Source organism: Mobula birostris, chromosome 13 (genome assembly GCF_030028105.1).
Source record: "Mobula birostris isolate sMobBir1 chromosome 13, sMobBir1.hap1, whole genome shotgun sequence".
Classification (NCBI taxonomy): domain Eukaryota; kingdom Metazoa; phylum Chordata; class Chondrichthyes; order Myliobatiformes; family Myliobatidae; genus Mobula; species Mobula birostris.
This window is the reverse complement of record NC_092382.1, coordinates 12,381,439-12,408,050: the sequence shown is the minus strand read 5'-3', so window position 1 is coordinate 12,408,050 and position 26,612 is coordinate 12,381,439. Positions and strand designations below refer to the sequence as shown.

Genomic DNA, 26,612 nt, shown 5'->3' with positions numbered 1-26,612 from the left:
TTGCCTTCGTCTCTCCTACCCCGCCCTCTTCTTTCAACAGGGATCACTCTCTCCGCAATTCCCTTCTTCATTCATCCTTCCTCACTAAACTCCCTTCAGCCACTTATTCCTGAAAGCGACCTATGTGCGACAGCTACCCATATACCTCCTTCCTCACCTCCGTTCAAAGCCCAAAACAGTCCTTCCAGGAACACTTCACCCGCGAATCTGCTGGGGTTATCTATTGTGTCCCGTGCTCCCGATGCGGCCTCATTTACATTGGTGAGACCCACCATAAATAGGGTGTCCGTTTTGTTGAGCATCTCTGTATCATCTGCCACAAGGACGACTTCGCAGTAGCCAAACATTTTAATTCTGATTCCCATTCCGACGCCTCGATCGATGGCCTCCTCTTGTGCCAAGATGAGACCGCCCTCAGGGTGGAGGAGCAACAACTTGTATTCCATCTGGGTTCCCTCCAACCTGATTGTATGAATATTGAATTATCCTTCCAGTAAACAAATTCCCCCCACGCACTTCTCTATTCCCCACTCTGAACTTTCATTTCTGCTCACCAGCCTATTACTTCCTCCTGGGTCCCCTCTTTCCCTTTCTCCTATTGATACCACTCCGATTCTTTCTTCTCCAGCCCTTGACCTGCCCATCACTTGAATTCACCTATCACCTTCCAGCTGGCCTCTTTCTCCTCCCCGACCTTTTTATTCAGATATCTTCCCCCTCCCTCCTCAATAATGAAGAAGTCTCTGCACAAAATGTCGACTGTTTACACTTTTCCATAAATACTGCCGGATGTGTTGAGTTCCTCCAGCATTTTCTGTGCGTTGCTTTGGATTTCCAGCATTTGCAGACTTTTTCGTGTTTACGTATGGTAGTTACCATAACGATAATTTGTGCTTTGTTGAGATTATATAGGGAATCTGGAGTAAAATCCTGCAGCCCCTACTAACAGGTTACACAGGTCAAAGAATAACCTGCCGGAGGAAGTCAGTGGGTCGGGCAGCATCTGTGGAGGGAAATCAACCGTCAACATTTTGGACCAAAATCCTCCTTCTGGACTGAGAGTGGACGGGAAATAGTCAGAGAAAAGAGGTGAGGGGTGGGGATGGGGCAAGAGCTGGGGAGTGAGAGGTGGATTCAGGTGATGGGGAAGGTGGAAAGTTGTAAATAGTGACAGGGGTGGGACTTAAGTGGTTGGGGCAACACGGGGCTGCAGAAGGTGGAAATTAATTCCATAGATGACGAACAAAGAGGTTAGAGAGTATTTGTTATAGAGATTCACCAGACTGATTCCTGGAGGACGATGAAGATCAGTGATAGTCTTCAAATAAAACAGAAATCGGCAGATGTGAGGTGAACGAAGGGATCGAGGAAATGACGATCAGCCAGGAACATGTATCCGAGATGCAGGAAATCCAAAGCAACACACACAAAATGCTGGAGGAACTCAGCACATCCGGCAGTATGTGCTGAGTCATATTGTTGGTTGAGGGGCTGAATGGCCACCTTCTGTTGTTTCTCACTTGCTGTTTCTCTGCTGCTGTCCTGTGAGCCCGGAGGAATGTAAATAGAAATCAGTGTTTATAAACACAGAGGTGATTTGAATGAAAACTGCACATTTCCTATTTGGGTTTGAATTGCGTGTCGGAATGGGATGGGAATTGAACAGATAACTCTGAGACCAGGGGATGGGGTGCGTGAAGCAGTGCGGCCGGGGAAGATACACAGGGAATATTAAAAATGTAGCTGGTGTGAAAATGAAACAATTGAAAAATGCGGAATGTGGGTCGGGCAGCATGTGGGGGCGAGGAACAGAGTCACCGGTTCAGGTGGTAGACCCTCCACGCGTCACGTGATCCAATTTCTCGATTTTATTTCAACGCAGATCTGCCACATCTGCGTTTTTTTTTACGAGCCCCGCCCACGGTCTGATGACGCGGCTATTACTTCGCAAATACTCACAGTCCACGGATGGGCGGTGGTTTTCTTTCCGTTCTGTGTTGAAGCGGATCGTCGGCGGGGAGCCGGGGGACGGATCACTTCTCTGCGGGGCAAGTAGATCAAGTTCCCATCGGTGAGTACTGAGGCCGGTCCCGAGGGGGGATCGAGACCGACAATTTCCCATCGGTGAGAACTAAGACCGATCCCGAGGGGCGTGGCCTGATGTTGGGCAGTGAGTCCCGTTAAATTCACCGAAATAGCGGCCTCGCCCCACTTCCTGGACACAACCTTTGGGCGTTGGTTCGGGTTGTGGGACCTTCACACCGAACCGCCTGAGATGAGCCGCCGCTCAATACCTACTGCTCTGGTTCCAGGAGGGGATGAGGTGGCGATGCCTGCACTAAACCCATCCGTTGAGTTGCACCTGGGGAACCTGCTTCCCACCACCTCAATGATATATATCAACCATCTTGTTCAACCTCTGTCCAGCCTGTATCCCACCACATCAATGAGATATATCAACCATCTTGTTCAATCTCTGTCCAGCCTGTATCCCACTATCTCAATGATATATATCAACCGTCTTGTTCAACCTCTGTCCAGCCTGTATCCCACCACATCAATGATATATATCAACCGTCTTGTTCAACCTCTGTCCAGTCTGTATCCCATCACCTCAATGATATATATCAGCCATCTTGTTCAACCTCTGTTTAGTCTGAATCCCATCAGCTCAATGATATATATCAACCATCTTGTTCAATTTCTGTCCAGTCTGTATCCCATCAGCTCAATGATATATTTCAACATCTTTCATATAACGTTTACCTTCATTGTGAACTGTTGTTTTGCACCTTTTACATCATTGCGTTTTCCAGGAATAGTTTTGTTTTTCGTTAGCTAGAACTACCAGAGCTTTCACCGAATACAGTGCGAGGCAAGGTAAAATCAGCCATTGCAGTTTTAGTTTCACCGTTACAAAATAGCTGCTTTGTATCTTTGCCATAATTAAACATGTAGAATATGGTTACCTAGTTATTTCCTTCTTCGGTTATTTTCGGTGAGCCCCTTCCTCCGTTTCCATGGTAACAGCCCGTCAGAGCTGTAGCAAGTGTTGCAAGAAGAGTTACACATTTTTATCGCTGTGTGGTCACCGCCTCTCAGCGTGGCCTCAGGAGCAAATGTAACAGAATGTTAGTGGGAGGAAAGGATGCTGTGAGTATTGACTGTATGGGATGCATTACACCAGGGTCAGAATGAACTGATATCTAACCAGTTAGAGGGGTGGGGTGGCATTTACACAAATCTGTTGAACAGTTCGGGGTGTCCCATCATTTTTCAATCAGTTAATATTTGTACAATAAATAGAGGGAGAAAACTACTGTTGCAGGAAATTTAAAGCTTGAATAAGAAAACACTGGAAACGCTCAACAGACCGGCAGCATCTTGAGCAGCCCCAGCTCTGACACTGGGTCCCCCACCATTCTCCTTTCACAGATGTGTCCTGATGTACTGAATTCCCAGCATTTTCTATTGCAAAATTTTAGATTGTAAACATTTTGTTCCTGCTACACTGTGCGAAACATAGCAGCCAACTGTGCTGGGCAAGAGCCCACAGATCAATGTAATAGTGATCAAATGTGCTCGGTTTGACTGGTACAGACAAGCTGAAAGTGCATCTGCATCCTCTCACAATCCACAGACCGGTGAACCAGCCTGAGCTTCGGCCCTAGAAGAGGGTCATTAGGTTCCAGTTCCAGCTCAGTTTGTGATTCGGAAATGGCAGGAACTCCACAATCCATGGCAAATACGTCCCAGGGAGTCAGGGTGTGGGTTATCAGTCTCTGAGCTGGATTGGGTGTTGTGCAATGATCGGGAGGTGATAAGAAGGTGAGGGAACCCTTGGGGAAAAGTGATCACAATATGATCGAGTTTTCATTGAATTTTGAGAGGGAAAAAATGAAATCCAATGAGTCGGTATTTCAGTGGAATAAAGTAAATTAAAACAGCATGAGAGGGGAACTGGTCGAAGCTAAGTGGAAAGGAGCATTTGCAGGAAGGACAGCAGAGCAGCAATGGCTGTTTTTTTTTTTTTTGCGAAAAATGAGGGAAGTGCAAGGCAGATATATTCCAAAGCAGAATAAATTTTCAAACGGAAGAAGGACACTACCGTGGCTGACAAGTGAAGTCAGAGCCAAAGTAAAAGCAAAAGAGCGGGCATATAAAGAACCCAGGTCCAGTGGGAAGATGGAGGATTGGTGAGCTTTTAAAAACTAAGAAGGTCAGTCGGAGGGAAAAGCTGAATTATGAGAGGAAGCTGGTGATTAATATCAAAGAAGATACTAAAAGTTTTTTTAAGTATATAAAGTGCCACGTACCCCGTGACAGGTTAAAGAACCAGCAAAGATGGAAAACACTTTGGAGTCTGGTATTGCTGTTAACTAATACTATTTATTAGTAACTACGCAATACAGTAATATAAATGCAGATAAATCAAACAGGTTAGCAATGATTATATATAAAAGTAAGCGTGGAATATATACGAAAACCAAGCATCTTCAAGTCTAGGGGTAAATAGATAGTCTTACGGTAATGAATAAAGTTCAGTTCAGTTCGTGGTGTTGAGTTGAGTAGTGATGGAGAGAGAGGGAGATATGAATCTTCAGATGAGCTGACGCCGTCGATCTTCCCGTTGTCCTCCGAAATCCTTTAGAAGTCACCGACTGTGACGACACCAAGGGGGACCGTTCTTCTGTGGTGGAATTATCAACCCAGGCAAGGATGGCACATGGACAACTCCCCACCAGTCACTCCCTTTTCACGCTGCAGTAGCCACTGATCAATCCTCCAAAAACCCACTGTTTCTGTGGGCATAACAAAGCTCATTCAGTGTCCAAAATCATGTGTCCCAGGTCTGACCTTCGATTTATCTCCCCGTACTGAGTAACAACTGTCTCTCAAATCAGCTTCTCCCTTTTCTCCCTTCTCTGTCTGTGTAATAATGTACAAGCAGGCCATGTCCTTGGGAAAGAATAAACATGCTGTGATCAGTCTTCGTCTCTCTCTCTCTCTCTCTGTCTCTCTTTCTTTCTCTCTCTCTCTCTCTCTTCAAAAGCACAATTCATATGGGTAATCCAGGACGCCGTCGCAAAAGGGTAAAGGAGATTCGAGGGTAGATATAGGACCAATACAAAATGACGCCGGAGATTTTTGGAATGAAAGATGCAAAGAAGACAAAAGAACTGTATGCGTATTTTGCATCAGTCTTCACAGAGGAAGACGTCTGCAGTATACCGGCCTTTCAAGAGTGTTAGGGAAGAGAAGTTTGTGCGGTGAAAATTACGACTGAGAAGGTGCCCAGGAAGCTTAGTGGATAAATCTCCTGGGCCTGATGGAACACACTCTCGGGTTCTGAAGGAAGTAGCTAGAGAGATTGCGGAGGCACTAACGGTGATCTTTCAAGAATCGATTCAGTCTGTCATTGTACAGGATGACTGGAAATTGCAAATGTTACTCTGCTATTTAAGAAGGGTGGGAAGCAGCAGGAAGGAGACTATAGGCCAGCTAGCCTAACATTAGTGGTTGGGATGTTGTTGGAATCGATCATTAGGGATGACATTACGGAGTACCTGGAGACACATGACAAGATAGGCCAAAGCCAGCATGGTTTCCTGAAAGGAAAATCCTGCCGGACAAACCTACTGCAATTCTTTGAAGAAATTGCAAGCAGGAGAGACAAAGGAGATGCACCTGAGGCTGCTTAGCAAGATACGAACCTATGGAATTACAGGGAAGTTACAAACACGGGTGGAGCATTGGCTGGTCAGCAGAAAACAGAGAGTGCGAATAAAGGTATCCTACTCTGGCTGGCTGCCGGTTACCAGTGGAGTTCTACTCGGGTCGGTTTTGGGACCGCTGCTTTCTACGATGTATGTCAATGACTTGGACTACGGTATTAATGGATTTGTGGCTAAATTTGCGATGATACAAAGATAGGTAGAGGAGCGGGTAGTCTTGAGGAAACAGAGAGCCTGCAGAAAGACTTGGATAGTTTAGGGGAATGGACAAAGAAGAGGCAAATGAAATACAATTTTGGAAAGTGCATGATAATGCACTTTGATGGAATAGACAGACTATTATTTAGATGGGGTGGGGCAGGGAGAATTCAAAATGCAGAGATGCAAAGGGACTTGCGAGTCTTTGTGCAAGATACCAGGCTTGTGCTAGGCTTTAGATGATTCAGGAAAGATAGGGAGGGAGGCAAAACAGGTGGGATGTGGCACTGTTGATCAGAGATAACTGCAGAAAAAGAAGTCATGGAGTGATTGTCTACGGTGTGTCTGTGGGTGGAATTTCGGAACAGGAACGGTTCAATAACTCTACAAGGTGTTTTTTTTATAGACCACCCGATATTAACAGAGACATCGTGGAGCAGATAGAGAGAAGGATGCTGGAAAGGTGTAATAATAACAGCGTTGTCTTGGTGGGAGATTGTAATTTCCCAAATATTGATTGGCACCAACCTAGAGCAAAGGGTTTAGAAGGCGTGGAGATTGTAAGGTGTGTTCACAAAGGTTTCTGGACACAATATGTAGATACGCCTACAAGAAATGATGCGGTACTTTACCTGGTATTTGGAAATGAACCTGGTCTGGTGTTAGGCCTCTCAATGGGAAAGAATTCTGAAGATAGTGATCACAATTCTATCTCCTTTACCATAGTACTGGAGAAGCATATGAACAGACAAGTCAGGAAAGCGGTTAATTGGAGTAATGGGAAATATGAGCATATAAGGCAGGAACATGGAAGCATAAATTGGGAACAGATGTTCTCAGGGAAATCTAGAGCAGAAATGTGGCAAACGTTCAGGGGATATTTCCGTGTTGTTCTGCGTAGGTACGTATCAATGAGATAGTGAAAGAATGGGAGGGTACTGGAACCATGGTGTGCAAAGGCGGTTGTAAATCTAGTCAAGAGGAAATGAAAAGCTAACCAGCGGTTCAAAAAAGTAGGTAATGATAGAGAGCTAGAACAGTAAAGGCTAGCAGGAAGGAGCTTAAGAAGGAAATTCGGTAAGCCAGAAGGGGCCTTGAGAAGGCCTTGGTGGACAGGATTACAGAAACCCCAAGGCATTCTACAAGTATGTGAATAGCAAGAGGATACGATGTGAGACAACAGGAATAATCAAGTATAACAGTGGAAAAATGTTTATGGAACCGGAGGAGATAGCAGAGGTACCTGATGAATTATTTGCTTCAGTATTCACGACGGAAAAGGATCTTGGCGATTGTAGGGATGACCTGCAGTGGGCTGAAAAGCTTGAGCATATAGATATTAAGAAAGAGGATGTGCTGGACCTTTTGAAAAGCATAAAGTTGGGTAAGTCACCGGGACCGGGCGAGATGTGCCCCAGGCTACTGTGGGAGGCGAGGGAGGAGATTGCTGAGCCCCAGCGATGATCTTTGTAGCATTAATGGTAATCAGAGAGGTTCCGGAGGATGGAGGGTTGCAGATATTGTTCCCTTATTAAAGAAAGGGAGTAGAGGTAGCCCAGGAAATTATAGACCAGTGAGTCTTACTTCAGTGGTTGGCAAGCTGATGGAAAAGATCCTGAGATGCAGGACTTATGAACATTTGGAAACGTATAATATGATCAGGAGTCGTCAGCATGGCTTTGTCAAAGGTAGGTCGTGCCTTACGAACCTGATTGAATTTTTTTGAGGATTGAGAAAGGTAGGGCAGTAGATGTAGTGTATATGGATTTCAGCAAGACGTTTGATAAGATATGCCATGCAAGGTTTACTGAGAAAGTAAGGAGACATGGGATCCAAGGGAACATTACTTTATGGTCCCGAATTGGCTTGCTGAAAGAAGACAAAGAGTGCCTGCAGATGGGTCATATTCAGCATGGTGGTTGGTGACCAGTGGTGTGCCTCAGGGATCTGTTCTGTCACCGCTACTCTTCATGATTTTTATAAGTGACCTGGATGAGGAAGTGGAGGATTGGGTTAGTAATTTTGCTGATGACACAAATGGGTGGAGGTGTTGTGGATAGTACGGAGGGCTGTCAAAAGTTACAGTGGGACATTGATAGGATGCAAAAGTGGGCTGGAAAATGGCAGATGGAGATCAACCTAGATTAGCGTGAGATGGTTCATTTTGGTAGATCAAGTGGGATGGCAGAATGTAGTATTAATGGTAAGACTCTTGGCAATGTGGAGGATCAGAGGGATCCTGGGGTCCGAGTCCATAGGACACTCAAAGCTGCGGCGTAGGTTGACTCTGTGCTTAAGAAGGCATACGGCCTTCATTAATCGTGGTATTGAATTTCGGAGCCGGGAGGTAATGTTGCAGATATATAGGACCCTGTTCAGATCCTACTTGGAGTACTGTGTTCAGTTCTGGTTGTTTGATGTGGAATGATGTGGAAACAATAGAAAGGGTGCAGAGGAGATTTACAAGGATGTTGCCTGGATTGGGGAGCATGCCTTATGAGAATAGGTTGAGTGAACCCGGCCTTTTTCCTTGGAGCGACGGAGGATAAGATGTGACCTGATAGAGGTGTATAAGATGATGAGAGGCATTGATCGTGTGGACAGTCAGAGGTTTTTTCCCAGGGCTGAAATATCTAACACGAGAGGGCACAGTTTGAAGACGCATGAACAGAGGAAATGTCAGTGGCAAGTTTTTTTTAATGCAGACAATGGTGAAAATATGGAATAGATTGCCAGTGACGGTGGTGGAGGCGGATACTATAGGGTCGTTAAAAGACTTCTTGATAGGTATATGGAGCTTCGAAAATTAGAGGGCCATGTGTAACCTTGGGTAAATTCTAAGGTACGGACATGTTCGGCACAGCTTTGTGGGCCGAAGGGCTGTATTTTGCTGTTGGCTGTCTATGTTTCCATGTTCTATACCCTAAAGGTTAACCTCCAGGTCCAGTCGGTTGTGAAGAAGGCTAATGCATTGTTGCCATTCATTTCTAGAGGTATAGAATATAAGATCAGGGATGTGATGTTGAGTCTCTATAAGGAACTAGTGAGACCACACTTGGAGTACAGTCTGCAGTTTTGGCTCCTTATTTCAGAAAGGATATCCTGACGTTGGAGAGGGTTCAGAGATGATTCAGGAGACTGATTCCAGGAATGAGACGTTTACCCTATGAGGAACCTCTGGCAGCGCTTGGGCTGTATTCCCTGGAATTCTGGAAAATGAGGGGGGATCGCAAAGAAACTTTGCAAATGTTAAAATGCCTGAAGAGATTAGATATGGAAACGTTATTTCCCATAGTAGGAGATTCTAGGACAAGAAGGCACGACTTCAGGATTAAATTACGTCCTTTTAGAACTGTGATGCAGAGAAATTACTTTAGTCAGAGGGTGGTAATCTGTCGAATTTGTTGCCACGAGCGGCTGTAGGGGCTAAGTTTTCTTAATTAGCCAGGGCATCAAAGGGTATAGGCTGAAGGCAGGGGTGAAGACAGGGGAGTGGGGGTGACTGGAAGGATTCGATCGCCATGATTGAATGGCGGTACAGATTCGATAGGCCGAATATCCTACTTCTGCTCCTATATTTTATGGTCTCATGGTCTTATCGAATGAGAATGGGCCGGTCAAGATTCTCCATCGGAAGCACTTTCTACCTCTGGGACAAGAAGTGCACGTTGACCCAGGAGACTACACCAGTAAGAGAAATCTATGACAAGGCGGGGCGACTGCAGGACCAACAGCATGAGAGGATCCTGCAAGGAATGAAGCAGGGCTCAGCCAAGGGACAAGTTCACGAGCGATAGGCAGAGAGAGGCCTCGCCAGGTAGGCCAAAATTATCCTCAGTTGTGTATGAACATGAAGCGGTAAATGTGGGGGTACGGAGGTCTCAGAGAATTAGGAGACCACCGGATAGGCTGACCTATGTAGCACCTGGGGAGCATATTGTGGCCCCTACCGTTGTGGGGAGATATGTCACTGCCTTTTACACCTGGGTTGGTCTTTGTGCTTTGTAGGAAGGGTTGGAAATTTATCTCAAAGTCATGAGGACATGACTAAATTTGGCGGGGGAGGGGGGGTGCGGTATCGCCTTGGGAATGCCATCACTGCTAATGTAATGGTGTTTTTGTAGCTGCAGTGTTTGGGGTATGACTAGAGATCACGGAACTTTGGAATGTGCGCTGTCCAATGAGGGGAGTATTTTTTCTTTCTTGTGGGCCCGACAGCGATAGATGCACGAGCTTTTGTTCGGCGGTAGATGGAGAGAGAAGGTGCCAGAACGGAGAAGTCGTAGACAGCACGACGGAGTGGATGTGGAATGGGGCCGTGAAATCAATGGAGAACTAAATGTCGGGAAAACCGTGAGCTCCGACGTGTACCGTGGACTGTTTCAATAAAACGGGCCCTTTTCTTTTTGTTTTCCTTTATTAACCCTCTAGTCAAATTAAAAATTATAAAGCTAAATTGTTTAATTGCATATGGTGTACTGCTTGTTATTTCGTGGTACTGATCTGTACCATCCACACAAACGAGATTTCACAAGTTTGGCGCGGCCGGAGACTGTCTTCCCATAGACTAACGCCACCGGCCCAACCTGAGGGTTACAATTGCAACAAGCGACAAGCAGCTCATGATCTGAGATTGTCATAGAACAGAAGGACCGAGGAGTATAAGCTCACAGTTCGCTCAATGCGGCGACACGGGGTGGTGAAGAAGTGTTTACCACGCCGTCCTTCAACGGTAGCTGTACTGAATGCAGGAGCTGTGACATTATTTTAATTTTTTAACTGAGATTTTAGAAATTAATGGCCGCACTGCCCGTTAAGTCCCAAGGTTTAATCTTAGTCTTAACACAGGACAATTTACAGTGACCAAATAACCTGCCACCGGTACGACTTAAGACTGTTGGGTGGGGGGCGCAACCGGATCACCCGGAGGAAACCCATGCGATCGCAGTGAGAATCTGCAGACTTTTACAGGCAGCGGAGGGAATTTAAACCTGGCCGTTCGTACTGCAAAGAGTTGTGTTAACACTATGGTGCCGTTGTATGAGTCGCTGGTGAGATCGTGTTTGCAGCACAAAGTGTAGTTCTAGCCGCTGTACATTTGAAAAGGCTTGGTTAAAGTGGAAATAGTGCAATGAAGATTTGCAAGTATGTTGTCAGGGCCAGAAGGCCTCCTTTCTGGGGAGACGATGGTCACTCTATGTCTTTACTCCCTGGAATGCAGGAGATTGAGCAGTGACCTCACGGAAGAGCTTTAAATTATGAAGGGCAGAGTAACTGACTCATACTTTTTTTATTTGTGCAATTCAGACCATCGCCAGCAGGTGGTGCTTTCTTCCACCCGACGGCAGACAAGCAGCCGACAATCAACCAACGACAGTCAGAGTCAGAATGGACACAGGTATGCTCACTGGGCTCTTTCTGGTTATGGTACAAGTGTAGTCAATTCATCAGTAGTTCAGTGGAATACACTTGGGCGCTAAAGGGGTACAACAAAAGTTCCATCAAACGGTGTCGTTGATCCTCCTGGTAACGCGACCTTGAGCACTGGAACAACTCACCAGGTCCCGCGCAGGGAACTAACAACGGGAATGGTCGAATCACTCCCCTCACCGTGCAAATTTTCACCTGAGTGAAAGGGGAAGGAGATCCTGAATATGGTGGGTGTGGGTGAAACTCAGACAGGAATACAGCAGCGGGCAATGTAACCGTCCAGGGAACAGACAGAATTTCCGTCAGTATTTGTTACATCCTGATGTGGGAATGCCTTCAACAGACAGTGAGAGAAACAGATGTTGTTTTCTCTTTTGGAAGAGCAATAGTGAATTATCTCCGGATTTTCAGTTTGTTGCACAATGGAGGTGAGGGGAGTTTCCCGGTGCCTGTTTATTGTGGTCGAGTTGAAGAACGTTATTTTGTGGGAGAACAGACTGGGTGCAGGAGATAGTGAACAAGGGAATTTATAAACAAGGAATCTGCTGGTGGAGGGGCGGGATGCGGGCGGAGAGGGTGGTGGTGCTACCGAAGCAATGAAATCTCCTTGGCGAATAGGATTAAAATAAAACAAAATGATAAGTAGAGAGGTCACCGCACAAAATACTGGAGGAACTCAGCAGGTCAGGTAACATCTATAGAGAGAAATTAGCTTATCGACGTTTCAGCTTGAGGAATCTTAATCAGAGAATTTGTAAATTGATTTCAAAGTTGTATTGGGCACATAAAATGGAGTCAGGACTGGAGGAGCGTTGTTCTGGCTGAAGGTCTGTGACCAGTAGTGCCCGCAAAGATCACTGTTTCGCCATGCATCGTGTGTGATGTAAATAATTTTATAATAAACTATGTATTATTCAAAATGATATACTGGGTGGACTGATCCGTTGATTCACAGTGTTTGCAGAGTTGAGTAAATTTGGGACTGTTGTCAAAGTGTTCAGCATCCAACTGGAAATATGAACAGAGAGTCGCCAAGTACAGTTAATTCAGGCAAATGTGAGAAGTTGCACTTTGGGAGGCCAAGTTCGCGAGCGATGTGCGCAGTGAATCCTGTGATCGTTAATACGATTGATGTACGCACGGGTCTTCTGATGGATGTGCATAGTTCCCTGAAAGTTGCAATACGATTGGTAACGTGATAACGACGAGTTGAGGTATTTGTTAAAGTTGGGATGTAACTGGATGGACGTTGGTTAAGAGACTATTTCAATATTGTGCAGAAATCTGGTAACCACATCACGAGAATGATGTGGAGGGTCTGGAGAGGGTGCAGACGAGTTTCACCAAAAGTACCAGAGGGAATAGGCTTAAGATTAGAGGGTAACGTTTAAAGGAGATTTAAGATGTATGTTTTCCACAGAGAGTGATCGGTGTCTGGAATGAGTTGCCGAGGGAGGGACTGGAAACAGATACCCAGCCGCATCTGAAAGGCGTTTGAACTCATGAGTCGGCCGGGAACGGAGGGATATTGACCATGTTCCTGAAGATGGGATTGGTTTAAATTGGCATCTTTTCCGCATACGCATGGTAAACTCTACTATTTTATGTTCTATGACTGACTACAGATCTGAACTCCGCAATCTCGGCCTTCCTGTCAAATTGTGAGGATCACCAACTGTTCCAGTTGACGAGATTCTACATGGAGCGACTGGAGCAGGCGATTGAGGAGGGTGTGGAGGGAGTCGGCTTCATGTTAATGGGCGAGGATCACTTCACCGGGCGAGAGTATCACGTAAGTGGGAGGAACATAGACTGAGTGTAGATTCTACTGAATCTATCACAGATCGACAGAACCGGTGTAACGGCACCTCTGCGCTATGAAAATCCTACAATGCTTGTGGTCAATATCAAGAAAAGAGGTTTCATCTGCGCAAAACCCCGAACCTTTATACACCAATACAAGCCTCTCTCCAGTTTTCTGAACACATTCATTTTCAGACAGGTTAGGATACAGACAATGATTGACAGGTAACTTTAGTAATCTGACATTTGACGGACATTGCAAGTGGACAAAGAACCACTTTACACCACTCCGTCTGACATCACATCATGTTCCCCATGCTCGACCTTAATGGCCATTCAGCAATCTGTGTTTACCTGACGACCCACGGGTTTCCCACAAATCAAATATATAGTGACTTATTTCTCAGTTCATTCTCAGTCTACCTTCAATCCCATTTTCAACTGACCAGGCAACATTGACTATCGTCTCTCATTTGAACTGCTGACTCTTTTTTGATCAATATCCCAATATGCCTCATGGTTCTGTTACTTTCTGTTCCTTGTAACTCTTCCAATTTGACTTTGTAATTACCACAGCATATACTGTTAACACTGGGAGGTGCAGCATTAGTATCACTAAAAATGTTCCAAGCATCTGCAGCTAACACAGGTTTCCAATGGTCCTTGTGCTGCTGGAATGCATTCACCTATTGCATCCCAGACTGATTTTTTGTGAAGAGCCACACACAATACCGAACGCTATATTCCACGTGAGGCAGCTGACAATTTCACTCCAAACTTCTTACTCAAAATTACCACCAGTTGGCTTTGGTTTGCCACACGTGCTCTATAGTCCTGAATTTGCTGACTGTTCCTCACTGCCAATTCCCAGCTGTAGGCTGACACTGGACCCCTCATGGAGCCTGGCAGTGAATAGTGCACCTGCTGCGGTTCACCGGCAATTAGCCCAGGGAAAGTCAACAGTGACCCTGCCATAGTTTGACCTAGCCACAGTCATCAAAGTCTACAGTACAGCAATAGACTCTTCTTCCCATCTAGTCCACACCGACTTACTGTCTGCTTGGTCCTACTGATCTGCACACGGACTGGAGACGTCCATAACTCCTCCATTGAATGAACTTATCCAAATTGATCTTAAATGTTCAAATCGAATTTACATCGACTAATTCCGATGGCAGCAGGTTCCACGTTCTCAGCAGCGTCTGAGTGAACAAGTTCCTCCACATATTGCCTTTCGCCTGTCATCGTTACCCCATGACCTCTAAATCCAATCCCACCCAACCTCAGTAGAAAAATGCCTTTTTACACTTACTCTATCTATACCTTTCATAAACTTGTACACCTCTATCACATCTCTCTTGGCCCTCCTACACTCTATGGAATAACGTCCTAACCTATTCACACTTCCCCTATACCCCAGGTCCTCAAGTCCTGGCAACAATCTGTATTTTTTTCTGCATTCATTCAATCTTATTGATATCCTTCCGAGAGGTAGGGACACACATTGTTTCAAATTAGCCTCTGCAACATCAATTTTGACATAATATCCCAACTTCCGTATTCAATATTTTGATTTATGAAGGCCTATGTCCTAAAAGCTTTATAATGCCATCTACCTTCGACAACACTTCCAAGAAATTTTGGATCTGTATTCCCTGATACCTTAGTTTTACCTCACTGCTCAATGTCTACCAGTGAACGTCTTTGTGTTATCGCAGTTTGTCTTCGAAAAGTGCAACACCTCACACGTGTCTTCATTAAATTCTATCTCCCAATCTCCATTCCACCTTTTTCTAGCTGTTCCATGTCCCGCTGCAAACTCTGAAAACCTTTCTCGCTGTCACTACCTTGGTGTCATCTACTGATTTGCTGACCCAGTTTACCACATTATCATCCAGAGCGATGATATATATGACAGAGAACATCAGACCCAGTCCAGATCCCTGCCGCACACCACTAGTCATAGACCTCCAGTCAGAGAAGCAAACCTCTACTGCCTCTCTTAGCTTCTCTCGCGAATCCAATATCTAAACTAACTTACTACCATGTCATGAATGGCAAGCGACTTAATCTTATTGAGCAATCTTTAATGAGGGATCGAGTCAATGGGCTTGCTGAAGTCCATGTAGACAACAACCACTGACTTGTTTTCATTATTTGCTTGGTAACCTCCTCGAAAAGCTATAAGTTTGTTTAGAAGGGATCTACCGAGCACAAATCAGTGTTGACTATCCCTAATCAATCCTTGTCCATCCAAATACTCATATTCAGTCTATTAGAATACCTACCAATAACTTTACCACCACTGGTGTTAGGCTCATCAGCCTATAATTCCCTGGATTATTCTTACAGCCTTTTCAAACAACAAAACAACATTAGCTACCCTCCAATACTTCTGCATCTGACGTTTTAAATATCTTTGCTGGAGCACTTGCAATCTCTGAACTAGCCTTAAGCAAGGTACGAAGGAAAACCTTGGGGATTTATCCACCCTAATCTGCTTCAAGACAGCAAATACCTCCTCCTCTGTAATCTGTCTCAAATCCATAATTTCACTGTTGTTTTGCCTCACTCTAAAGACGCTGTGTATCTCTTGAGTAAATATAAAAACAAAAAAAAAATCCATTTACTATTTCCCCTACCTTTTCAGCTTCAAGCATTAATGTCCATTCTGAACTTCAAGATGACCAATTTTGTCCATTGGTATACTTTTGTTCCAAATATATTTGACGAAGGGTTTGGGATTCTCTTTTTCCTTTGTCTGCTAGCGTAAACTCATGCAGTAATTGAGCCCTCCTGATTTTCTCCTTTACTAACTCTTGCATTTCTTGCACTCATCAAGTGTCTCATTTGATCCTTCGAGCCTTATGTGCTTAGGGTCTGAATATCTCTCAAAACCCAAAGTTCCCTAAATATCTTCCCCTTGCCTTTTATTCCATCACGAACATTCAAACTCTGTGCTTGTGGTCAATTGTGCATTCGAACTCTGTACTCTCCAAATTTCAGTTTTGGAAGCCTCACACTTACCAAGCACATCTGTACCAGAAACAACCTGACCCAATCCACTTTCGTCAGATCCTTTACAGTTACCATTAAAATTGGCCTTTCTCCAATTTAGAGTCTTAACCTGAGGACAAGACCTATCCCTTTCCATAAAGGATCTTTAAACTAATGGTATTGTGATCACCAGATCTATCTGTACTAGGAAACAACCTGTCCCAATCCACTTTTGTCAGATACTTTCGGATACCATTAAAATTGGACTTTCTCCAATTTAGATTCTTAACCCGAAGACCAGACCTACCCTGTTCCATAATGATGTTTAAACTAAGGGCACCAGATCCAAATGTGTTTACCTGCACACACGTCTATCACCTGCCCTGTCTTGTTCCCTGATAAAATTCCAGTACGCACTGTCTGTAGTTATGACCTCAATATATTGATTACAGAAACTTCCTTGAACTCATTTGACCATCACTATCGCATCCAGCCGTTTACAATATGGGTGTCCTAGTCGATAAATGTGAAGTTAAAATGATCTACCATCATAACCTTCTGTTTCCTGCTACCATCTGTATCTCTCTACAAATTTGATACTCTAAAACCATTGACTATTGGGTGCTCTAGATACATATCTATATATCTATATAATCCCATCCATTTTTATTGTTCAGTTTCACCCATACAGTCTCAGTAGATGAGCCCTCCAGTTTGTCCTGTCTGAGCAATGCAGGGACATTTTTCCTGACTAGTTATGCCACCCCTCCTCCTTTAATTTCTCCCGCTCTATTGAATCATGTCTAACGCAACTGAACACTGGAATGCTGAACAGCCAGTCCTGCACCTCTTCCTACCAAATCACATCAATGGTTACAATGCTGTAATTCAATGTGCTGATCCACGCTCTAGGATCATCCGCCTTTACTTCATTGCTCCTTGCATTGAAATAATACGCAACCCGGGACATTAGTTTCACCATGTTTAGTGTCCTGACTCTGTATGTTGGCTTAACAACATATTTCCCACACAGCTCCTCCATTATCGACACTGGTTCTTCATTCCGCTGCAACTCTAGTTTAACACCTCCCCCATCCATATGCCGCGCTAGCGCTTCCCACAAGGTTATCAGTCCCCGTCTAGTTAGGGTACAAAACGGTCACGTCTCTCCATGTTCCATCTTCCTTGGAAGACAGCCCAATCATCCAGACATCTGAAGCCCTCCATAATGCATCATCTCATCAGCCACACGTTAGACTGTATTATCGTCCTATTTCAGGCCTCACTCGTACGTTTTATGGGTAGCAATCCTGAGAACACAGGCCTGGAGTTTCTGCCCTTTAGCTTAGAATTTAACTCCATGAAATCACTTTGTAGGACCTCATCACACTTCCTACTCTTGTCATTGGTTCCAAGGTGGACCACGACTTCTGGCAGCTCATCCTGGCGTTAAGAAAGTTAGAGTCCATACGAGATATCACAAACCTTGGCAATACACCATCCAAAAATCCTGTTCTCGTAAATAGAATCTCCAGTCAGTTCTCCTAACCATTGAATTCCCCGTGTCAGTACAGCTCACCAATTCTCACCCCTTCTGAGTCACAAAACCAAACTCAGTGACAGAGGCACAATCGCCGTGGCTTTCCTCTGCTAGGCCATACCCTGAAATAAAACGCCGTATACCTCTTACAGAGGAATTTCCTGCAGTGGCGGTCTATCCCCTCTCCCCCTCCTGATGGTCACCTAGTTACCTGTGTCCTGCGCCTTGGTATAGCTCCTTCCCCCTATAGCTTGTCAGTCAATCTCTCAGCCTCTTGAATGATCCTGGGTTCATCCAGCTCCAGCTCCAATTCCTTAGCACGGTCTGTAGGAAGCTGCAGCTGGATACAGTTCTTGAAAGTGCAGTTGTCAGGGACACTGGAGGTCTCACTATCTTGCCACACACTGAAGGAAGAGCATTCCACTATCCTGCTTTGAATTCTCACTGTTCTAACCGAGAAAAAAAAGAGTTAAAATATGACCCAAAATCTACCTAAATCCTCCGCCTCTCCTCACTGAACCCTCTCTGACACAAACCCTGAACTCCCCACTCTATCTCTGGCTCACTCACACTATGTCTGCTCCGCCTAAACCTTGCGTAGTGGATAATTACCTCGCCATCTGTGGCGCAGAAAGTCCCGACTGACCGCACTCGTTTCTTTTGAAATCTTTCCACCGCTATGAACACTTCAATGGCTCTGAGTGACCTGTGGTGAGCTGGGTCAGTCAATGTTCAAGGTAGATTTGTACCCATCCCTTCGCTCCTCAATATATTCCCCATTGTTTATTACAGAGCGTGGCTGACCTCGCGGAGAAGGGAAATCGAGCGGGCGCTTCCAAACTTCTCCTGGATCTGGTGATGGAGAAGGGCTCCGGGGCCCGGAGGGTGATGTGGGAATCCTTTGTGAAACTGCATCACCATTTACCGAAGCTGAGCAGAATATTGAATGAAATACGGGAACGTGGTACGGTGAACAATACACTGTGTGTTACAGATGTAAAAGCTGATGAATTTACAGTATTACACAGAACAGACTTCATGCAGGTTAATCTGTTTGAACAGGTGACGACCAGTTTGCCTTCATGGACACTGAGCGGGGTTTATCTGAAGTGCCAGCGCATCTGAAAGGTAAGGGATGGAACTGACATCTTAAAGTCTGTATTTCACTCTGAGAGTCTGACTACAGTCTTATAAAGGCTAAGCATTATCTCCTGGCTTTTACATTGGATTCCCCTTGAAATAAATGACAACGTTACATTTGCCTTCGTTACTGCAGACTTGGCCTGGAAATGAACCTTCTGGGAAGCTTGCTGGAGGAATCCTAGTCCTTCTGCACCTTTGATGTTTGGACATTCTTTCCATTCAGATAATAGTCTGGTCCTTTTACCAAAATGCATTGCCATACATTTCCAACACTGTATTCCATCTGCCAAGTTTTTCCCCGTCCTTCCAATTTGTCTACGTCCTGCTGCAATCACATTGCTTCCTCAGCACCACCTACCCCTGCACCTATCTTTCTATCATTCACAAACTTTCCCACAAAGCTATCAATTCCATCATCTAAATCATTAAGAAACATTGTGAAAAGCAGCGGTCACAATACTTACTCCTGCGGAACACCACTAGTCACCGACAGCCAACCGGAAAAGGCCCCTTTTATTCCTACACGCTGCCTCTTGCCTGTCAGTCATTCCTCTACACATGCTAATATCGTTCCTGCAACACCATAGGATTTTATCTCGTTCATGTGTGGCACCTTATCAAATGTCTTCTGAAAATCCAAGTGAATGGCATCCACTGCCTCTCCTTTGTCCACCCTGCTTGTTACTTGCTCGAAGAGCAGACTTTTCCCTATTTTGTCATTAGTCTCCAAGTATATTGAAACCTCAACCTTAATAAGAGACTCCAACACTCTCCCAACCACTGAGGTTTGGCTAACTGGCCTATAATTTTCCTTATTTTGCCTTCCTCCTTTCTTAAAAACAGGAGTGATATTTGCAATATCCACTCCTCCGGGACCATGTCAGAATCAAGTGATTCATGAAAGATCATGACTAATGCTTTCGTTATCTCTCCAACAACCTCTCTCATGTCTCTGAGATGTAGTCTATCTGGCTCTGGTGATTTATCCACCTTAATGGCACTCACTTCTACTGCCCGTCACTCACATTGCTAGCGCCTTCCACAGTCAAGACATATGGACAGTACCCTTTACGGTCCTCTGCCATTTCTTTGTCCCCCATTGCTATCTCACCAACAGCATTTTCCAGTGGTCCAATATCAACTCTTCCCTCCATTTTACTCTTTGTATAACTGAAAAAAAATTGTTTGTTGTCCTGTTTTATATTATGATTTTGATGGCCCTCATATTTCATGTTTCCCACTCTTACAGCTTTTTTACTTGTGTTGGATTTTTAAAGTTATCCATTCATCCAACTTACCACTCACATTTGTTACCTTATATGGCATTTCTGTAAATCATTTTATTCCATTGCGATACTGATACATGTAAGTTATGCTTCTCCCTCTCAAATTGCAGTTTGAATCCAATCATTTAATGATCACTGCCTCCTAAGGTTCCTTTGCAGTAAGCTCCCAATTAAGATCTGGGTTATTACAGAACACCCAATCTAAGATAGCCTTTCCCTGAAAAGTCTCAAGCACAAGCTGCTCTACAAAGCTATCTCCTAGGCATTCAATAAATTCCCTCTTTTGCTATCTGACACCTTAAGAATGCTTGATTTTCCTATTTCCTTTGCATATTGAAGTGCCCAATTACAATTGTGGCACTACCCTTATTAAATGCCATTTCAAGCTACCTTCGTAATCTCAGCCCCACATTTTGTCTACTATTTGGAAGCTTAATTATGATTCTCATAATGTTTTATTTACCCTTGCAATTTCTTATTTCCGCTTACAAAGACTCACATTCTCTGACCCCATGTTACCTCTTTCTAAAGATGTAATTTCATCTCAAACCAACCAAGCCGCACTACCGCCTATGTCGTCCTGCCTGTCCATTTGATACAAAGTTTATCCTTTGACGTTAATCTCCCAACTATGGTTTTCTTTCAACCACGACTCAGTGACGCCCAAAACACCAAGAGTTCTTCCACTTTATTCTGAATGCTATTTGCATTTAAATACAGCACATTCAGTTCTCCATCTGCGCCCTTTGAAATTTTACCTCTGTGGTGTAATTCAACAGTTCACTCTGTCTGCATTTGAAACCAGTCATTACTGCTGCCATTTTCGGTTTCCTGCTCTTCCGCGCAACCACAGGGTTATTGCCTGAGTTCACTGTTACCATCTGCAGTGTTGAGCAGTGCAAGCAGTGAAACCAACCGCTCCACACAACACTCTCCTCTCCAGAATCCCGTGTGAACTTGGTGCTTGCTGGAACACCGGGGAATCTGCAAACTACGAACGGAGGGGAGAGTGGAGTCTTTAACAGCAAATCTGAATCAGATCAAAAATGGTTCAGAGCCTTCATTCACTTTCAGGCACTCTTATCTCTGATCTGCAGATTTCACCTAAACAATGTCAGGCATTCTCTCCGTCTTAGGATTTTCGACAAATAATGCAATAGCTTTGAGCTACCTCTTGTGTACTTAAATGCTGAGTTCCAAGTTGAGGCATCTAACAGTTTGTCCACTGTCTGTTCCCATGGAAGCTGTTCAGCAGAAACACATGGAGACTCTGCGGGCACAAACTGAAACACTGAGAGTCAACACGATCCTGATGAGGGAGAAGGTGAAGGTTTTCCAGCTGGTTGATCGATACGCTGAGCTCACGGTCATTTCTACTGTTCGAGATCGGAGACTGGTGGAACATGAGCTGCTGGCAAGAGGCAGAGACCACGAGGAGTGGATAGAAAAACATCTCCGAGGAAAGCTGGAAAAAATCCGGACCGATCAGTTATTCAAGAGGAGTTTTCTTAAAAAATTTAAAAGTTCTAACATGGAAAAAATATCCGGGATATCTGCAGCGGTGGCCGGCGTTCCAGGGATCGGGAAAACAACAATGGTACAAAAGATTGTTTATGACTGGGCCACAGGGAAAATATACCAACAGTTCCAATTCGTCTTCAGTTTCAAATTCCGGGATTTAAACTCCATTAACTGCAGAATAAACTTGAAGGAACTGATACTGGATCAATATCGTTACTTTGGGAACATCCTGAGAGAAGTCTGGAAGAACCCAGAGGGATTGCTGTTTATATTTGATGGTTTGGATGAATTCAACGAAACAATTGATTTTGCTGACAGTCAGAGAGACACAGAACCTCAGTCCACATGCACAGATCCTGAATTGAAGTGCAAGGTGTCTGACATTGTGTACAGTTTAATCCAGGGCAAGCTGCTCCCAGGGTGTTCAGTGCTGGTGACCACCCGTCCCACTGCGTTACATTTATTGGAAAAGGCAAAAATCGGTATCTGGGCTGAAATCCTGGGATTTGTTGGTGAGGAACGGAAGGAATATTTCATCAGACATTTTGAAGATCAGATGGTGGCAGCAGCTGTTTTCAAACACGTGAAGAAGAATGAGATCCTGTACACCATGAGCTACAACCCCTCCTACTGCTGGATCCTCGCTCTGGCACTGGGCCCCTTCTTCACACAAAGAGTCAGGGACCCGCAGCGAGTTCCCAAGACCATTACCCAACTATATTCCTACTATATTTACAATATCCTGAAAAACCACGGCCGTGAGATTGAAAACCCCCGTGATGTGTTACTCAGGGTTGGTCAGATGGCCTTCAGAGGAGTGTCCGAGAAGAAGATTGTGTTTACAGATGGAGATTTGATCAACTACAATCTGCAGCCTTCCCAGTTCCTGTCCGGGTTCCTGATGGAGCTTTTGGAGAGAGAGGATTCTGCCCGGTGTGTGGTGTACACATTCCCACACCTCACCATCCAAGAGTTTGTAGCTGCAGTCGTACAATTCCTGACTCTAAATCCTGGGAATATCTTGAAATTCCTCACTGAAGCCCACAACACAACAGATGGCCGATTTGAGATATTTCTCCGTTTCGTTGCTGGTCTCTCCTCCCCAATGACAGCTCGGGGCCTGGAGGAGTTTCTGGGTCCATTTCCTCATCAAACAACCTGCCGGGTGATTGACTGGGTGAAGGAGGAGGTTAAACGTCAGAGTGGAAACACATGGAGTGAAGCTGGTAAAAGGAGCTTCCTGAACACATTGCACTACCTGTTTGAGGCTCAGAATCGTGGACTGGCTCAGGCCGCACTGGGATCAGTGGAAACACTTTCATTCAGTGGAATGACACTGACCCCGATTGACTGCGCGGTCCTGTCTCATGTCTTCGGACTCTGTGATACAATACAACACCTCGACCTGGAGAACTGCAACATTCAGTGTGAAGGAATCCAGCGGCTGGTACCCGGGCTGCACAAGTGCCAGGAGTTGAGGTAACTTGATTTATCTCTCACTCTGAACTGTGAAACTGTCCAGTTGTGTTGTTTCAATGTAAAGGGATTTGGGTTAAACAGTGATAAATCAGATTGTGAAGATCAGTCAGTAAATCCTGAAGGACGGGAGGGTTCTTTGGGTCCTTGTGAAGGGATGTTGGAGACTTCATCAGATCAGTGAACAACGGCCATTGGTTTAATGGTAGTAAATCACAGGAATGGCCGTGTTTCTCGCTGCCTGTGACACGTCCATTGACAATGTTCCTTCTCACTGTTACTGACACCCAGACCGACACTGACTGCAGCAGGTGGGTCGGAGATTCACACCCCCTTCCCGATGAGGGAGAAGAGACCGTCAGCAGACTGTTCCAGTGCGAAGTAAAGAAATACCATTGTGAGTTTGTCCTCCCCTGCCCTTCCCTGTGTGTGACTATCATCATCAGTCCACCTGTGTGACTGTGCTCATCACCAGATACCCAGACGCCATGGACACATTTCTTCTCACAGTTTTAGGCCATAGTTCAGGCCCACCCATCATGAGCAATCTATTTCTGCATCTCTCATCTTGTGGGATTATCTTTTCCAATCGGTATCTTTTACCCCTGTGGGGGCTCTCTTCCCATCCCTCATCCTCCTGTGGGATCAATCTTCACCATCCCCCTTCCTCCTGTGGAACCTATCTTCCCCATCCCCCTTCCTCCTGTTGGATATCTCTTTCCCATCCCCCTTCCTCCTGTAAAATCTCTCTTCCTCATTCACGTTCCTCCTCTGGGATCTACAGTGGCTTTCAAAATTTTGGGTACCCTGTGTCAAAATTTCTGTTACTGTGAATAGCTAAACGAGTAAAAGATGACCTGATTTCCAAAAGGCATAAAGTTAAAGAAGAGAAATTTTGTTAACATTTTAAGCAAGAAAACTTTTTTTATTTCCATCTTTTACAGTTTCAAAATAACAAAAAAGCAAAAGGAGCTAGAACAAAGGTTTGGGCAGCCTGCTTGGTCACTACATAGTAACACCCCGATTGGCAAGTATCACAGCTTGTAAACGCTTTTTGTAGCCAGCTAAGAGTCTTCCAAAACCTTTCCTGCGTCTCACCACAGAATTCTGCGTCAGCGGTTTGCAAAGGAGCATTTTAACAAGCCTGATGCGTTTTGGAAACAAGTCCTGTGGACTGATGAATTTAAAATAGAACTTTATGGCCGCAATGAGCAAAGGTATGTTTGGAGAAAAAAGGGTGCAGAATTTCATGAAATGAACCCCTCTCCAATTGTTTTGCACCGGGGTGGATCGATCATGCTTTGGGCTTGTGTTGCACGAGGAACATTTGACTGGTAGAGGGAAGAATTAATTCAATTAAGTACCAGCAAATTCTGGAAGGAAACATCATACCGTCCGGGAAAAAGCTGACGATGAAAAGAGGATGGTTTCTGCAGAAGGATAATAATACTAAAACATCTCAAAACCCACAATGGACTACCTCAAGAGGCGCAAGCTGAAGGTTTTGCCATGGTCCTCAGTCCCCTGACCTAAACATCATCGAAGATCTGTGGATAGACTTCAAAAGAGCAGTGCATGCAAGACGGCCCAAGAATATAACAGGACGAGAAGAATTTTGCAAGGAATGATGGGCGAAAATCCCCCAAGCAAGAATGGAAAAATGTTTAAATGGCTTCATAAAGCACGTAGAAGTTGTGATACTTGCCAAAGGGGGTGTTACTAAGTACTGCCTTGAAGGTGCCCAAACTTTTGCTTTGGGCACTTTCATTTTTTGGTATTTTGAAACTGTAAAATATGGAAATAAAAAACGTTTTCTTGCTTAAAATATTGAAGAAATGTGTCATCTTTAACATTATGCCTTTTGGAAATCAGGTCATCTTTTACTTTCTTAGATATTCACAGTAACAGAAATTTTAAAGCAGGGTGCCCAGACTTTTGCATGCCACTATATCTTACCTATCCACTTCAAACCCTCTCACATCAAGAACACTTTTCCAACCATTAGGGAGTGGGACAGAATATGTGGAGTTTACGGGGTCACACCGACAGACTAAATTACTGACATTCGGTGAATACCCTGGAGCTGGGCAGTGAGGGACATTGACAGTGATGGGAACTCCAATCAATGATTTACTGAAGGTTTTATGTTTCCTGAAATATCCGAGTGAAAGAAATTCCCTCAGACCCACGGTTTGAATCACTTTGTTCATCAATTTGTCTGTTTGTGTTTAGTCTTGGGGAGAATGAACTGGGAGATTCAGTAGTGAAACTGGTGTCTGCGGCTCTGAGGAACCCGGAGTGTAAAATACAGAAACTGTGGTAAGTACCAGACTGTGGGAGATTGTGTTTGCAGTCACTGGGTGTCTCACACTGAACATTAATGTGATCAGTAATTGTGTTACTGATAAACACTGGGGATTTGTACCGTCTCCTGTCTCTCTGTGTCCTTCACCCTCACTCTCTCTCATCTCCAGGCTGAACCGTGTCGGTCTCACAGATTCTGGTGCCGAGGATCTCGCCTCCGCTCTCAGTGCAAACCCATCACTGACGGAGCTGAAACTGAATAATAATAAACTGGGAGATTCAGGAGTGAAACTGGTGTCTGCGGCTGTGAGGAACCCGGAGTGTAAAATACAGAAAATGGGGTAAGTACCAGACTGTGGGAGATTGTGTTTACAGTCACTGGGTGTCTGACACTGAACATGAATGTGATCAGTAATTGTGTTACTGATAAACACTGGGGATTTGTACCGTCTCCTGTCTCTCTGTGTCCTTCACCCTCACTCTCTCTCATCTCCAGGCTGAACCGTGTCGGTCTCACAGATTCTGGTGCCGAGGATCTCGTCTCCGCTCTCAGTACAAACCTATCACTGATGGAGCTGGATCTAGGATTAAACTCGCTCACAGACCGATCTGTCCCCGCTCTCCGCCGCCTCGTAATGACCCTCCCGAATCTAGAGCGGATCGGGTGAGTGTGTTAATGTTCAATGTGATAAAATATCAGCGGATCCGCGGGTTTTCTGGTGATATTTGTCTGTTGTTGAAATATTAACCCCAGTCCCCTGTTACTGACACTGTTGTGTAATCTGTTTATTTCATCTTTATTCTCCCATCTGTTTCAGGCTGTGGCAGAATCAGTTCAGTGAGACCGGGGAGAAGAAACTGGGATCTCTGCAGGGAGTCAGACCCGGACTGACAGTGACCGTGTGAACATCTGAGTGTGTGAACAGGGACATTTTGGCTGATTCCCGGCCATCCCCTAGGTACCGGCAAAAATGTTGGTAGTCAATTGGCGGGGGGGGGGGGGGGGGGACGGGGTAGTGACAAACTTTATTTTTTTTTAAATCCCCCTTAACTCCCATGCTTATGTTTAATAGCCGTTTATGTTTATGATTATGTTTAAATTCCCAACGGTTTTAAGAGAACTGGAAACAACAGGAGTTCTGCAGATGCTGGAAATTCAAGCAACACACATCAAAGTTG

The 26,612-nt window shown here is 44.8% G+C and overlaps 1 protein-coding gene across 2 annotated transcripts; it reads left to right on the top strand.

Annotated features, from left to right (window-relative positions):
- Positions 1-1,968: 1,968 nt before the first annotated feature.
- On the top strand, positions 1,969-26,612 carry LOC140208390 (NACHT, LRR and PYD domains-containing protein 3-like). Of its 2 annotated transcripts, XM_072277051.1 has the most exons (10): positions 1,969-2,071; positions 11,241-11,331; positions 12,989-13,155; positions 18,496-18,667; positions 18,766-18,831; positions 21,377-23,132; positions 25,362-25,448; positions 25,604-25,774; positions 25,930-26,097; positions 26,252-26,612. In XM_072277051.1, the coding sequence occupies exons 2-10, from the start codon at positions 11,322-11,324 to the stop codon at positions 26,337-26,339; spliced, it is 2,685 nt and encodes an 894-aa protein (XP_072133152.1). In that variant the 5' UTR covers positions 1,969-2,071; positions 11,241-11,321; the 3' UTR covers positions 26,340-26,612. The 2 variants fall into 2 exon arrangements, with proteins under 2 accessions (XP_072133152.1, XP_072133153.1); XM_072277052.1 differs by lacking the exons at positions 25,604-25,774; positions 25,930-26,097; positions 26,252-26,612 and adding an exon at positions 23,421-23,526 and having other exon boundaries at positions 25,362-25,450.